General features: G+C 37.8%; 1 protein-coding gene across 1 annotated transcript; it reads right to left on the reverse strand.

The window, feature by feature from the left end:
- Positions 1-610: 610 nt before the first annotated feature.
- LOC131857974 (patatin-like protein 2) lies at positions 611-2,702 on the reverse strand. The gene is made up of 8 exons (XM_059210793.1): positions 2,510-2,702; positions 2,208-2,389; positions 1,942-2,128; positions 1,690-1,851; positions 1,512-1,589; positions 1,213-1,434; positions 954-1,129; positions 611-867 (listed from the first exon to the last, which is right to left on the reverse strand). The coding sequence occupies exons 1-8, from the start codon at positions 2,633-2,635 to the stop codon at positions 795-797; spliced, it is 1,206 nt and encodes a 401-aa protein (XP_059066776.1). The 5' UTR covers positions 2,636-2,702; the 3' UTR covers positions 611-794.
- Positions 2,703-16,729: the final 14,027 nt, after the last annotated feature.

The raw sequence follows: 16,729 nt of genomic DNA on the forward strand, positions 1-16,729 counted from the left end.
TGGATCCTACAATTTAATGATAATGGCTATTGAGTTGCTAAGACAATGCATATGATATGGTATATTATGAATTAGTTTATACATTAGCTCATCATAGGGGCTAGATAGCCATTTTTCAATTTGATTTGTTTGAGGTCTTTGTGTAATCTTTTCTAATAAATAGTCTGGAAGTCTGGAAGTCCTAACTAGTTTAGACACAATTTCCCATGTTTACTTAGTGTGAATGAGTGGAAGATAGGGGAAAAATTGATTCAAGAACTAACAAATACAACCAACACAAGCTTTTAACATTGTTTACATTCCACAGTTTTCAAGATTAGGTGTCACTGTGATTGCCAGGGTCTGCCGTGGAGCGCACTAGCATTAGTTTTCTTTTTGAATTGTACGAGTCGTCATTGCCAGTCAATGTACTTTTCTTTATGAGATGTAAGTAAATTTAAATTAGTCTTCAAATTCGAAAACTCAACGTGTCTGACGCGCTTCAACTTTTGTGGTTGCAAAACGTTTCACCAACTGTGGTATTTTCTTCAGAAGTCCAGTCATTATATGCTTTTGTATTATTGGTTACTTTCATGGCGTTGATTTTGTGCGGGTTAGAGCAAAATACCTCTAAAATAGTAATATTTTTTAATTAAATAAAACATTCTTAGAATGAAATTCCAATTTCTTGATATTTTTCAGTACATATATTTCCAAGAAAAACAAGTCGAAAGGCCTTCAGTCCATTATTGGCTCGTTTCATGCGCTACATCTACTCTTTAAACGAAAAACAACCTATGCCAAATGAAATTTGACTAGAGATTTGCCACACGATTACGAGCTGTATCCATTCGTAACTTTCTTTCGTCTGAGAGTTTCTTTGCAAACCTGCTCACAAATTACGAAACTGTCATTGATATTCTAATCATCTAATATTTTCGCTGTCTTTCATTTCATAATGTATACATGTTTACCTGATCAAGGCATCGCTGTTGGTACCCTCATTACTAACTGGCTTAAATAATCCCGTCTCTAAATCAACTCTGGAAACAGGCTTGTGCAGAAGTTGTAGGCCTATATCTTCAAGCTTCTTAAGGTTTTGCTCAGTAGAGATATCAACAGAGGCTGCCTCTCCCGTCAATTCGCTTTCCTAAAATAAAACAATTTATGGGTAAACATCACATAAAATTTTATGGGTAAAGAGTTTTTATATATGAAGAAATTTTTATATACCTGAACTCTGAGATAGTTCTGTTCAGATTCAAAGGCTTGGAAGACCACAGAAGCATGAATGTCCACCATATCAGAACTTGATTGCATAAAAGTCTCTAATATTGGCACCCTCCCACTGTTATACAACCATCCCAATAGTCCCCACTTTGCAACATCAGTGGCTTTGTAGGCTGCTGTTTGGTATCCAGTTCCAAGAGATAGCACCAAAAATTTTTGCTTGGCCTAATAAAAAATGCTAACAGTTAATAATTGTTGAATTCCCCAAGTTAAAATAATGTTTTTCTCTTTAATGAATTCACCTTTGCTTTTCCTCGCGATACCCAATCATTGTTGGGCTTGATGGATTCTTTTGTCACTTCATTGATAGCAATTAAAGTCTGCAAATTTTAATTGAAAGTAGAGTAGAAAACATTCGAGTTAGTTGTAGCTAAATAGCAATTGACAAGTACGTAGTGGGGATAGTGGAAAATTTATTACTGGATTGTTAGCAGCCACTCCTCCATCTATGAGGTTGAATTCTCTGGGATTGCCGGATCTATCTTTTGTTTCAAAATGGTGGGCAGGAAGATATGTTGGGGCAGCCGAAGTACTAATGCATATATCTGATAAATATGCATCTTTTGAGATATCGTTTTTTGTCTGCAGATAACAAATGTACCAATGCCAATATATTTATTTAGGAAAAATAATATTATTAGAAGCTGATTAGTGAAAGAAAAAAAAATGTACCTCAAAAGTAGAGAAAATTATAGGCTGCTGTAAATTGGTATCATAGGTTGGGATCACCACATTAATTAGTAGTTCGTTCAATCGAATGCCACGCAATATTTCTTTAACAAGATTGTGCAGATAATCTCCACTGTATTTGGGTCCTCTCAGTAAAGTGTAAATTGATTGCAACCATCCTGAAGGGCCCCTGGTGATGTTTCCTAGTACACATTTTAAGTTGTCCTATTCTACAAAATTACAATGCTTAGAGATTGCAGGGCACTAACTTTCTGTATGGGAAAATTGAAGGGCAATGTTCCAAATAGAACCGTGTAACGTCCTTGGCCGCATACAATGGTTTTTTTCCCTTGCTTGGAGCTGTTAACATTGCGGTAACAAGCCCTCCTGTGCTTGTCCCCGCCATGACATCGAAATAATCAGCTAATCTAGCATCTAGACCATCCAATTTCTGTCAACAGAATCAAGTAATTAATTAAACCAAAACAAAACCTTATTAATGATAAGAACAATAGAAATGATTTAGAATATGTAATGATAGTTGCAGGGATGATCGGAGAGAAATAAATACTTCAAGCTGTGTCTCCAGAAATTCAAGGATAGTTGCAGGGATGATTCCCCGGACGCCTCCTCCGTCAATGCTAAGAATGGTGATCATATCTCCATCACTGGGTGGTAGATTTTTCATGGTTGTCATTGCACTTCTTCAAATCAGTACAACGATTACATGCAAATATTGAATAATATAAGATGATCTGAGATGGAAACATTTTTATAAGCAGTTTTTTGGGGGATACATTTTACACTTTCTATTATTTTTCCAGAAGGTTGAAAAGTCGAATTGACTTTATAGACTTTCATTAGGTAGGAAGGGCGTTACGGAATCCTTTCCACCCAAATCAAATCTAGTTTTCTTTGACGTTTTCTAATGCATCAATGTACTTTAATATTTATTTAATGAGGTAGGATATTCTCTCGTCATATAAGGGTATCAAAATTAAATGTTTTTCTAGTATGCTTTCAATTATGTCTTTATCTAAATGTTCATTTAAATTTTTGAGGAGAAAAGTGTGGCAATTTTTTAATTTCTGAATAAGTCTTGATGCTCTATCTATATGGATTTCATGTATGACCTTCTACAACCAAACAATGTCATGGTTATGCCTATGTGGTGGTTGATAGGTTTTAAAAAATGAGAAAGAGTGGATTCAATAGTAATACACAAAGTTTCAACCCATTCAATATGGACTCTACAACATCTTCAAGTATAATAGAGAGAATGCTTCTAATCGCACCTTGTCATCTTTCCCTATGTTACATCTATTTCGTAACGCAAAATTCTTGCATCCATAATTTTCATCATTGTTAGATACATAAAACAATGTACTTAAAACAATCCATAGTTTTCCAATTACTATATTTTGAAAAAAAAACTACATAAAACAATCTACTTAAAAAGAAAATGTACCTTGTAAGTAGTATTTTTGGCCAAATTTTTGTTTAATGTTTCACATGTGTAAACGAAACATAAGTACAATTTTGAGTATGATATTTCCTAATCCATAATTGTATTAAGAATAAATGCACACTCCATGGTTGCATTCACTTGGAAAGCACTTCGTGTTTTCATCGTTCACGTCTTTGCATGCTCAATGTTGCATCTTCTTTATTTTTCTCTCCTCGCGTGTTTTATTTTCCACGGAGAGCATCCAATCCCCAATCCCTAAATCATTGAAATTGAAAATGTAAAAGTTACATTCATGTCACCAATGACGTGGATCGTAGTTATAAGCATATTTTACTTGATGACGTGTCACTTATAGGGACCATATATTTTGATGAATGTCTCACTTGATTATGCACTTGATTTTGTGGATCCTACAATTTAATGATAATGGCTATTGAGTTGCCAAGACAATGCATATGATATGGTATATTATGAATTAGTTTATGCATTAGCTCATCATAGGGGTTAGATGGTCATTTTTCAATTTGATTTGTTTGAGGTCTTTGTGTAATCTTTTCTAATAAATGTGGCAAGCTAGGAGATATTTAGATTGTTTGAATAAATAGCTAAGTCTGCAAGTCCTAAAGTCCTAACTAGTTTTGACACAATTTCCCATGTTTACTTAGATTTTTTTATGAATGTTTTATCATACTAATAATTAGTTGTGGTGATTTCTAGGTTTTCCAAAGTACTAGTCCAAATTGTTCCATTGGAAGCGAATCTTCCCACAATTTTGAAAAAATATTTTTTTATGAGATTTTGGATGTTCTTATTGGGTTTTGACAATGGTCAAGATATTTCCATAATTAATTTTTCAACTAGGGCATCATAGTCAAGTTTTTCTCATTGATTTTAACCTAGATGCTTACACTAATTTCTCACTTTGTTTCTTACACTAATTTCACACTTTTCAAAGTCTCAAGCATTTACATGTTTGAGTAACACATGGTTAGGATTTATGATTGGTTAGTATGTTTGCCCTAGTATTTGATACAAATGGTAGAGATTTAGGTCTTTATTTATATGTTCTCAAATCAATGGTACAGTTCATCGTGCATAAAAAATTATTTACTAGTTAAATATCAATTTGGTTTATGTATTGAAATTTAATCAGTTGGAACATGCCCTAATTGATCTTATAGCACAAAAGGTGAACAATGTTACGCAAATTTTCCTTTCATCAAGTTGTGCATATAAAAATTGATCTTAGTCTCTTACAATTGAACATGCCCTAATTGATTCTATAGCATAAAAGGTGAAGCATGTTATGGGAATTGTGCTCTCATCAGTTTTGTAGATAAAATTGATCTTAACCCATTACAATGGAACATTCCCTAATTGATCCTATAGCATAAAAGGTAAAGAATATTATGTAAATTGTCCTCTCATCATGTTTGTAGATAAAAAATGATGTTAGGCTTTTATAATGGAATATGTATTTTATTGTGGAATTATAGATAACTTTAAATTAGAAGATTTAGTAAAACCAATTAACAGAAAAGTAAAAACATTATGGCACAAATAAGTTTTCTTGTTGACCTTGTTGATGAGGTCACCATTACTAATAGATGAATGCAGGTGGAAACTTAGTGTGAATGAGTGGAATATAGGGGCAAAATTGATTCAAGAACTAACAAATACAATCAACACAAGATTTTAACATTGTTTACATTTTGTAGAGGCTAGTGCTACCCACTTTGGGTTACACATGGCTAAAAGGGAAGGTTTTAGAAAGGTCTGGTTGGAATCTAACTCACTAAACATTGTTAATTGCTTGAATGGGCATACGGATCCTAGTTGGACTATTGCCAGCCTGATCAAGGATTACTAGGATATGATAGAAGAGTTAAATGAATTCAAAGTTTCGCACATCTTTCGGGAAGGCAATAAGGTGGCAGATTTACTGGCCAATATGGCGGTGGCCTACTTGGTGGCTAAATGGTGGAGTAGTGGGGACTCTTTCCCAAAAAACTTGTGCATTCTGGCTTGTGATGATTCCTACAACTTGCGGTAATTAATGAATTTTAATCATGATTTGATTAATTTGTTGGGGAAACGACTACTGTTTGATTTCGCTACTCTAAGATCTAGAGACTACCCTTGTGCCTGGATTTTCTGTCTTATTGCGTAGCCCATCTCCTGCTACTATTCGGAGACTATGTGGCCCAGTTCCTGCTATTGTTCGAAGACTAATTTGGTGTGGCCCATTCCCTACTTTTGTTTGGCGACCCAAATCATTATGGGTGCGGACAAGAATAGGCAAGAGCCGCCCACTTTTGAGAAATGGAAGAAAAAAAAGAAGGTGTGGTAGGAAATCATTGAAGGGGGAATTGTCCCCTTCGTGGAAAGACTCCATGGTCCTTCTCCTCTACTCACAGAAACGTTTGTTAATGGGTGGAAAAAAGGGGTTTTGAGGGCTTATGGTTCTGAATTCTAGCTGGATGAAACCCTAGTAGCTACGGTTACAGGTCTAGCGATGAATGGCAGAAGATTCTATAGAGACAGGAAAACAGGGGAGGAAGACATGGCAAATTTTTTTTGATAAAGATAAGGAGCGTTCAAGAGTTAATAAAATGACTAATGGTGGCTACAATCAGAAAGATCTTATGGTTCCCTAGGCAGATATGGCCGAATTCATCACGAGGTACATTACGCTTGATGGGAGATATGCCTGTATCTTTTCTTACCATTTTACCATTTTGAATCACTTTAGGCATGGTAAAGTCATTTCTATTCCTTTCTATCTGGCCTCTTCTTTGGAGAAGAGTCTTGAAAAACATGTTGAGAATCCGAATAATCTCGTCCTCTATGAAGGGCTTACTGTACTCATTATGGAGTACGATAAGGCCCATGAAGTTGTGCCCTCTCTCTTTGAGAAAGGCCAAGTCCCATATACTAATATTCAGGAAGTCTCTGATTCGGATATAGAAATGGAGGATAGTGGGAGTGCCTAACCTTTTGATGACCTTGATTATAAGTTGGTTGAAGAAGGTGAATTGTTGGTCACCCTTAGAACTAGCAAGAATCCCCCCAGATGGGCGGTTAGCAAGTTTAAATCAGCCAGCATGCTGATTTATGAGCCTTCTTCTAAAAAGAAGAAGCTTGCGGTTAAGGACTATGGTCCCAAGACCTTGGGACAGGGGATTAAACTGGACATTCCTCTTAATGCCCTGTAGGGAAAATAGGGGACTCTGCCTAAATAAGCGGACAGTGGGTTACAAAAGAATAATACTATGATGAACCTATTGATGAAAGTGACTAGAAGCCAGGAGAGCTGTTGGAAGTTGGTGGAGAAGGAAATTGATAGTCCCAAACCCTATTTATCTTAATAAAAAATTATAGAAAATAGTCCCAAACCCTGTTTATTTTAATAAAAAATTACAAAAATTAAACCATAACCATTTTCAGTATGAATTTAAGGTTTCAAGAAACAAATACAAAATCTGTAGGACGCCACAACCGACAAGGATTGATCATCTCATTGTCTGCCATATCTCTGCCCAAGTCACGGATGTGGTCGTGCATCCTCAAAACAAATTTTGGGGTGACATCATCCCAATCAAAACAAAGTTACGGGTCAACAAGGCACTTGTCTTTGAGGGTCTGAAGTGCATGTTCGGCTCTCCACCCTGAATCCTTCGATATACTTATGACCTTGCTCGCCTTTTTCCCTTTGAAAAAACATGCTATATCCATAAAGATCTGTTTCTCATCCTCTTCGAGAGCATCATAGCTTATTTTAAGGGTATCTTTAATGTCTTTGTGTTGGTGTAAATAAATATTCATCATGGATATTATTACACTTTACTTAAGTTAACTTAGGATAATGCATCTCTTCGTAGTTTGGATATGAGACACTTAGGGAAGTGTGCACATAGGGATATAGCTTGTAGGTGAAATTCCACCTTTTGTGGTCTTATCTTGTTGTTACACTCACATTCGGTGGGTCATCCACCTCTTGTGCAATATTATGTTATTTTTCCTACCTACCCCTATTATTTCTTACCTACCCTTGTTTTTCATTGAGCCACATGTCATGATTGTGCGCTCACATATCCATATGGCCTTGCCTATATAAGCAAGCTCATATTCATTGTATTGGTTAATCCAGTTCATTATTTGCATATTGATGAGAATACAATTTATTCTTGACATACTTTTGTCTCTCTTTATGCTTTTCATTGTGCCCTTGATCTTGGTAAAATCTCACATGGTATCAGAGCTATTGGGGCTTTCATTGATTGGTTTTGGGAGACATCTTGGAAGACTTCATTTTTTAAATCTGAGGTACTGTGCGTTTTGGAGGCACCCTAGAGCATTTTTGACCTCACCATTGCGTCTGGGAGGCCATTTCCATAAAAATCGAGTATAAGCTCGACCTATTTTGGTGAAAGTCGAATTTTGGGTGTGGAGGATTTTTTTGCCCAACTCAGGCGCGGTACGGTACGAAATTTTTGGATTTAAAAAAAACCAAAAAAATTTCCGAAATTTTTTTCGAGTTTGAAATTTTATTTTTGAAAAACAAAATTAAAAAAATGATACAAATTTTTTTTTTGGAAATTTTGGGGAGATCCGTGACCTACCCCCCACCGTACTTTGGCCATCGTACTACAGTGTTTGAAGGTTGTACCTATCAGCGGTAGTTCCTTTGGTAGTTACCACCTCCGGTCTCCGCTCCGCAGCTCCCCTGGGTGCAACAACTGCCACCGACCTCCGCTTCACACCGGCCTTAGTAGCCCCTCCAGCCCCGTCGGCCATGCCAGCCCACCGAACGCCTGTCGCTGGCCCCCCATCACCCACCAGATGCCTCCTGTCAGCCGCCGGCCACCTCCTGCCGGCCACGTCACCCATCGCGTTTGTTGCCACATCAGCGACACCCAAATTTTCTGCCCAGTCAATAGTACCTTCTGCCACGTCAACAACGCCTAGTCAGCCGCCACGTAAGCGCCTAGTCAGCCTGGTCTAGGGGTGGAATGACCATATTGGCGGTCATACGACCATCAAATTTAACACAATGTTTTGTTGACATCATCATTTTTTGAAATTTTTAGACCCCTCTACGTTGAGTAGTTTGGATTTTTGGGTCAAATTTGGAGGCTCATAACTTGCTCAATTTTGCTCTTTTCTGGGTGCAATTTTTTATTTATTTGGGCTAATGTTTCATGTTCTTCGCAGTGGTGTGGTTATTTTCTAATTTTGGTGCACATGTTTTTCAGAATTTTTGGATTCTCTCAGCTGTACCTGTCCAATCCTCGATTTTGCAACTTCAAAGGCTTCGTTTGGGCTCATACAACCTCCTTTTTTGGTGTTGATTTTTTTTAAAGTGCATATTTTTTTCATCTACTTTCATAATCTATTATCATTTTTTAAATATTTTGAGTGGATATTGTACTTTCAGATTTTGGTCTTTTTCTAGCCTATTTGGTACTTGTAATTTGCTTGGATCTTATATTAGATCTCTTGCATTAACAGTTTGAGTCTCCTTTGGCCTTATTGAGGCAGTTATAAAGTTGAAATCAAAAGTCCACTTTGCCATTTTTTTGCAGGTGGCCCATTGTACATGGACTAAGTTTAAAGTGTCAAATCATCTTTTTGTTTTTGGGGGGGGGGTTCTTTGATTGAGTGAATTTGGGGGGTGTCTTGTGTGATTGTGCCTCTCCTTCCTCATGCTCTTTCATTTTATTTGCAATGAGTCGTCATAAATTTCCACCTTTAACTCCACATAATTATGCATCTTAGAAAATTAAAGCATGGAGCAAATTAATGGAAAAAGGTCTCACGCATTACATAGATGGAACAATAGCAGCAACACTAGATCCTAAGACCGATCCTAATGCTCAGTTAGAATGGCTCACTAAAAATCACATGGCTCTTGGAACTTTGCGTAAGTATGTATCAGATGACCTCATTTTTCACATTGAGAAGTGTTCTACAATCAAAGAGGATTGGGATATATTTCAGAAATTGTATGGTCAAGTTGATAAAATTAGAGGTTACAAGATTGACAATGAGCTCACTGACTTGGATCTTAAGAATTTTGATACAATCCAAGATTATGTCACCAAAGAAAATGAGCTAAGACCAAAGCTTAAGGATTGTGGGATTGACAAAAAGGATGCTCAGTTGATATTCAACTTGTTGGACAAGCTTGTACCAGAATATGCAACATTTGTTTCTAGCTTCCAAACTCATCGTTTGACACTAGGGAGTTCCTACACTATGCCTTCATTTGACCCTTTCATAGAAATGTTGATGTTGGAACAATCTAAGTTGTTCAAAATGGGGCTTCTCAAGTCTTCCAAGTCCAAGGATTTGGTGGCTAATTAAGGGAATCAAGGAGGTCAAGACAAAGATTCCAACAAGAAGAAGAAGCAATCGAATTCAAAGCCACAACAAGAAAAAGGACAATCATCCTCTCCATCACAAGGCGATTTTGCATCCTCTTCCAAGAAGGGGACTCTACCTAAGAAGGATAAACCAACTTGTGCATATTGCAAGAAGTATGTTCATGATGAATATCGATGCCATGCCAAGAAAGTTGATGTGTTGACAAATATTCTTAAGAAAAATAACAAAGGAGAAATTTTCTTCATTGGAACCATCTAATGTACCTCACATTTACATAGGTGATGATACACAAGTTGAGGTTGAAGGGAAAGGTTTAGTTGTCATGCATGATGGAACATTTGAGAATGTTCTCTATGTTCCTAACTTGTCTACCAATCTTCTTGTTATCTACCAAATCACCCACTATGGGAATGGGAAAAAGTTTGAGTTTACACCTGATTCAGTTGTGGTAAAGGAACTTGATAATGATGCGTTGGTAGTAGTGGGACAAGTCAATGACAACTCAAGGCTTTTTTCATTCTCCCACTTTGTGCCAAGTTCTCCTTCTAGGGCCTTGCTTACTCATTCAAATTAAGAAAGTAAGCTATGGCATGAGCGGTTTGGTCACCTCAACAATTGCTATCTTCAACAGCTCAACACTAAAGACATTGTCACAAGTCTATCTCAAATCAGTTTTTCAGAGGGTGTATGTTGAGGATATTCAATGGGAAAGCATCCCAAGGAGAAGTTTGATAAGGGGAAAGCTTGGAGAGCTTTGGAAATTCTTCAACTTGTTCACAACGATGTAGCAGGTCCATTTCCATCACCTTCATTTAGTAAGGCCCACTATGTCCTCACCTTCATCGATGACTACTCCCGCTTCACTTGGGTCTACTTTCTTATTCATAAGAGTGAAGTGTTTGATAGATTTCAAGACTTTGAGGCTCGTGTGGAGAAGCAATCCGGGAAAGCGGTCAAGATTCTTTGCAGAGATAAAGGATGAGAATATGTGAACAAAAGACTTGAGGATTTTTGTACATTTGAGGGGATTGATCTTCAACATTCTGTTGCATACACTCCATAGAAGAATGGAGTTGTAGAGTGCAAGAATAGAACTCTCAAAGAAATGGCTAGTTGTATTATACATGCACGTTCTCTTGGTCCCTCCTTTTGGGTAGAGGCTATCAGTTATGCCACACACATCCAAAATTGGGTTCCTCACAAAGCTTTGCAAAGTATTACTCCTTTTGAGGCTTGGACTGGTCGGAAACTGATTGTGAGACATTTTAGAGTCTTTGGGTGTCCAGCATGGGCTCACATTCCTCCACAGAAACGCAAGGCATTGAAACCTCAGAATAGGCCTTGTATTTTTGTTGGATATCCTGATGATGGTAAGGCATATAGATTGATGGATTCTAAGATACATGAGGTGTTTATTAAGAGGAGTGTTCACTTTGAGGAAAGCTCTCCTAGCTTAGCCTCTCTACCTCCTCCACCTTCCTCCATTATGGATAGTGATGCCAGTGATTCAGATGCTGAGACTCCTTCAATTTTGACTCTTAGGGTTACACCTCCGCCAGGTCCACTTGCAGTTGAGGAGCCTTGTTCTCCACCTCCACCTAGACCTTGTTGGGCTTGATAGCACTTCACTCAATGGGTTGTCTTGTTGGGAATCCTTTAGATACACGGAGATATCGATCATAGCATTAGGACCTTCCACATGCATTCATTGCTACCGCTTCTAATCTGCAGACATTTCAGGAAGCATCGGGGGTTCTTGAGTGGGACCAAGCTATGGAGGAAGAGTATACTTCCTTGATGAGGAACAACACATGGGAGTTAGTCCCTCTCCCTAAGGGGAGAAAGATGGTTCGATGTAACCAGATCTATTGGACCAAGTTTGCAGCAGATGGTAGTGTGGATAAGTATAAGGCTCGACTTGTTCTAAAAGGTTTCTCTTAGGTTCTAGGTGTTGTCTATACTGAGACCTTTGCCCGTAGCCAACATGAACTTGATTCGCTTGACACTTTCTATTGTCGTAGCTCATGGATGGGCTGTACATCAGATGGATGTGAAGAGAGCTTTTCTTCAAGGGGGTCTTGATAAGGATATTTATATGGAGTAGCCATAGGGTTTCATCAAAGATTCTTCCTTGGTTTGCAGACTAAGGAAATCTCTCTATGGCATTAAGCAGGCTCCCAGGGCTTGGTATGCCAAGATGGATTCCTTTCTTCTCTCCAGAGGGTTCACTAGGTGTCATTCTGATCCGAATGTCTACATTTTGTGATAGGATGAATCACACTTGATACTTGTGCTCTATGTTGATGATTTCATCATTATAGGGAGCACCGCATCCATCATTAGTAGTGTCAAATCTGCTTTGCATGACATATTTTCTATGACTAACTTGGGTCTTTTGCACTATTTTCTCGGGATAGAGATTTAATAGTCATCTTCTGGGATCACTCTTTCGCAACCCAAGTATGCTCTTGATATTCTTGCACACTTTCATATGGCTGATTGTAAGCCTGCACCAACTCTCTTTCTTTCAGGAGTCAAATATTGAGGCTCAATGTTCTTCTCCACCAGTTGATGCCACATTGTATCGTCAGCTTGTGGGTAGTCTCATTTACTTGACTCATACATGCCCTAATATTTCATTTATGGTTGGCATGATCATTGCCTGCTTCATGCAGGAACCACATGAGCTTCATTGGAAAGTCACCAAACGCATTCTTCATTACATCCAGGGTACACATCACTATGGGATTCACTATGTAGCAGGCACAAGACTTCACTTGGCTACTTACACAAACTCTGATCGGATTGGCGATCTTCATGATCGTAAGTCTACTTAAGGTTACAACTTTCACCTTGCTTCGGGCCCCATTTGCTGGTAGAGAAAGAAGCAACATGCTATTGTTCTCTCTTCAACTAAGGCTAAGTATCAAGGAGCTGTTAACGTAGCAACTGAGACCATTTGGCTTCAGTAGATTCTCACAGAGTTTGGGTTCACCACTCCACGACCGATAGTTCTACATTGTGACAACCAGAACTTTATTGCAATCTCAAAGAACTCGGTCCAGCATCAGTGGACCAAACACATCAAGATCCATATGCACTATATCCGAGAGCTGATTTAGGAGCAGGTCATTGATTTGTAGTATTGTCCTACAATGGAACAGGTTGCCGACATCTTTACCAAACCTTTCACCGAGAGTAATTTCCAACAGTTGCGAGCTCTCTTGGGGGTGCGGGATGTCTCATTGGGGGGGGCAGCTAACTTCTCCTTCCTCTCTTATGGGGCGTATTTTTTCCTCTGTCAGGTTGTGCCCTTCTTCATTGAGAGTCTTTTGTACCTTCATCTCTCTTTTGGGGGGGCTTTTTTCCCCACTGGGTTTTCTCCCTTTCTCAATTTGTGAGAGATTGCATTGCATATTTTTCTTTGATTTGCATATTGTACATGGGTACCTATCATGGACTCATAGCCGGGACCCATCTTGCATTGTTGACTTGAGTCTTCATTCCCCTAAGTTGCACTTAAGGGGGGTATTGGTGTAAATAGATATTCATCATGTATATTATTACACTTTACTTAAGTTAACTTAGGATAATGCATCTCTTCGTAGTTTGGATATGAGACACTTAGGGAAGTGTGCATATAGGGATATAGCTTCTAGGAGAAATTCCACCTTTTGTGGTCTTATCTTGCTGTTACACTCCACATTCGGTGGGTCATCCACCTCTTGTGGAATATTATATTATTTCTCCTACCTACCCCTAGTATTTCTTACCTACCCTTGTTTCTCATTGAGCCACATGTCATGATTGTGTGCTCACATATCCATATGGCCTTGCCTATATAAGCAGGTTCATATTCATTGTACTGGTTAATCCAGTTGATCATTTGCCTATTGATGAGAATACAATTTGTTCTTGGCATACTTTTGTCTCTCTTTATGCTTTTCATTGTTTCCTTGATCTTAGCAAAATCTGACACTTTGTGTTGTCTTTTCTTAACTATATCTAATTGCAATTCAAAATAAGACTTGTCACTGCCAAAAACATGCTCGCCCATTACTCGAAGAGAAAGAGGTAAACCTCAACACACTTCGACAAAGCCGTCTACAAGATCCACTTTTACAAGATTGTCTATGAAATGCATGCTAGCAGAAGAGCTCTGTACTATGCTCTAGATTCATTTATTTCATCTTATAATGGACTCTTACTCCAGCCTCTATAAGAAGCCCCTCGTCATGAGTTGTGATACTTACCAAACTTTTGGGATTGAGAACATGTATGGATATTAGGGCATCTAACCGCTTTTCATTATCAGCATCGTCAATAACTACAAGGAACCTTGATTTGCGTTTCCTTTGAAGGTTATCCTAGATCACGACAATTCCATTTTCTACACTAGAAAACGACTGATGATTTTCAGGAAACAAATCATTTTGAAGCTTACTTTGCAGAGAAGTGAGCGTACCTTTGACATCATTTTCCCGTACATCAAATTGAATTGTTGATCCACTAAATTATGAACTTTTGTGATTAAACATATATTTGGCGAGAGTGGTCTTGCTAGACCCTCCCATTCCAAAGATGCCAATTATTTTGTCTCTCATCTCCCCATTACACCGGCAATGGCTCTGGAAATCCTTCACAAGCTCATATTTTGTAACTTGGAGAGGAATTTTTCTCTTTTTCTTCTCCTTGACCACCGCCATCACTACATCATAGCACAACTTATTTAGATCACTAAAAATAGGAAAAACAGAAACAAAAAATTGAATTAAAAAGGGTTGCAATTAATTGAGCTAACATTTCATCTTATTTCCTAAACATAATCTCTACTGAGATGTATAAAATCTAATATACTAAATATAAAAAAGATTCTGTCACCAATAAAACTACTTTGTAGAAAATAAAATTTAACAAAATATAAAAAATGTATGTGGAAGGAAAGAAAATGAGGATGTCTTACTCATTCTGTCTGTTGAGTTCGTAGCCCTTGATCCCTGCAACGTTCGACAGGCAATCTTTTCACTATTGAATGTCATGATTAGGATATGTACCCTTCTCTTCGTAATTGGAAAATGCATCTGCAACTCTATTTTTGATGTGGTGGAAGTTTGGAGGCTAGACATGGTAAATCAAGGGAATAATTCTATCCTTGGTTTGAAACATTAAAGCTAGCTCAGCTAAGCACCAAGAAGACTCTTCATATCATGGTCATAAGATGGCTATGTGCACTCTGGAAAAGAATATGGCATTCTTTATCGTAGAGGGAAAATAATCTCCCAGTTCAGTCTCTTCAGAATCTAGATATGCTGAGATCCGAACATTCTGTAGGGAATTGTAAAGCTGCCAAGCCAGAGTTGTTTTGACATCTGGGCCTCGATGGTTGATGAGTACATCAAACTATTTTATAGACAAGGAGGACTTTATCTTTTTGTTTGGAGGTTCAACTACTGAAAATGGATCGGATGCCTGGTCTCCTCGACCAGATGTGGAAGTGTGTTAGTGCATGCAATAGTTTGGTGCCCGTAATTTATGGGAAACTCGTGTTCCACCATAATCGACACTCATGTATTGCTAGATTTGTGTCAGCTAACCAAGGAGTGCATTCTTAAACTCTACATCTTCTTCGTAATTTCAATTTAACTATTCGTGCATAGCCTCTAGTTTATGGTTCCATCGTAATTTTAGTTCTTTTGGTGGTTCATTCTTTGTATAAAATCATGCTTTCTGACATATTGTAAAACACACAATGAATTAATTTAATTTCATTCTTGCAGCTCTATTTTTTCTTCTCTATTTTTTGAAAGTTTTGTTTCTTACTTCCTAGCTAGTTCTGTATTCTGCTATGCAGAAAATTTAACATGGTATCAGAGCCCGAGAGCTAGGAGGAAGGACAAATTATTTGCAGGCAGATTTTTGAAGAATGGAAGTTGACGTAAAGCTCTGGTTACAGGCCTTTCCTTCATCTTTTTCTTTGTGACACATCATTTCAGTGGAACTATCTTGTTTCTCCTTTGTCATATTATGAGGGAGATTTTATATTGTTAGTGCTAATGGTTCTTGGTTTTGTTTAAAGTTTGATCAGTTCTCTGTTGGCACCTGTATTTTCAACTAGCAGCTTCTTCTTGCATGGTTGAGTAGTGTCATTGGGGTCACTCATGCAGATTCATGTGCCACGTGCATCTTCGAATGTCAGATGTTTTACCTTTGTTTGCCATCTGATTATTGTTCGAGTAGTGTCATTGAGGCCACTCATGCAGATTGTTGATCTTGATCATCATCTTGGCTTGTGAGGAGGTTCTTCATTCAACACTTTGGCGGTCATCATTCGACAGTTGTTCACACTTTTCTTGTATCTCAAAGGATATTCTTCTGCACTTCATATAGTTGCATCTCTTGTAATTTTGAGGGGGGGTTTTATTCCTACTGGGTTTTCCCTCTTTCCTCTTTCCTTTCATTAGTTTATCTCTCCTTAGTTAGACTTAAGGGGAGGTGTTAGTGTCTGCAATAGTTTGGTGCTTGTGATTAACGGGAAACTTGTGTTCCACCGTAACTGACATTTGTGCATTGCTAGATTTGTGTCAGCTAACCAAGGAGTGCATTGTTAAACTCTACATCTTCCTCGTAATTTCAGTTTAACTCTTCATGCATATCCTCTAGTTTATGGTTCCACCGTAATTTTAGTTCTTTTGTTGGTTCATTCTTTGTATAAAATCATGCTTTCAGACATATTGTAAAACACACAATGAATTAATATAATTTCATTCTTGCAGCTCTGTTTTTCTTCTCTGTTTTCTGGAAGTTTTGTTTCTTACTTCCTAGCTAAGTCTGTATTCTGCTATGCAGAAAATTTAACAAAGTGGAGTCCATTAATAGAAAATTGCTTGTCTGGTTAAAACCAACTGAATCTAGATTTGATATTTTAGAATTGTTGGC

This window comes from Cryptomeria japonica, chromosome 8 (genome assembly GCF_030272615.1).
Source record: "Cryptomeria japonica chromosome 8, Sugi_1.0, whole genome shotgun sequence".
Classification (NCBI taxonomy): domain Eukaryota; kingdom Viridiplantae; phylum Streptophyta; class Pinopsida; order Cupressales; family Cupressaceae; genus Cryptomeria; species Cryptomeria japonica.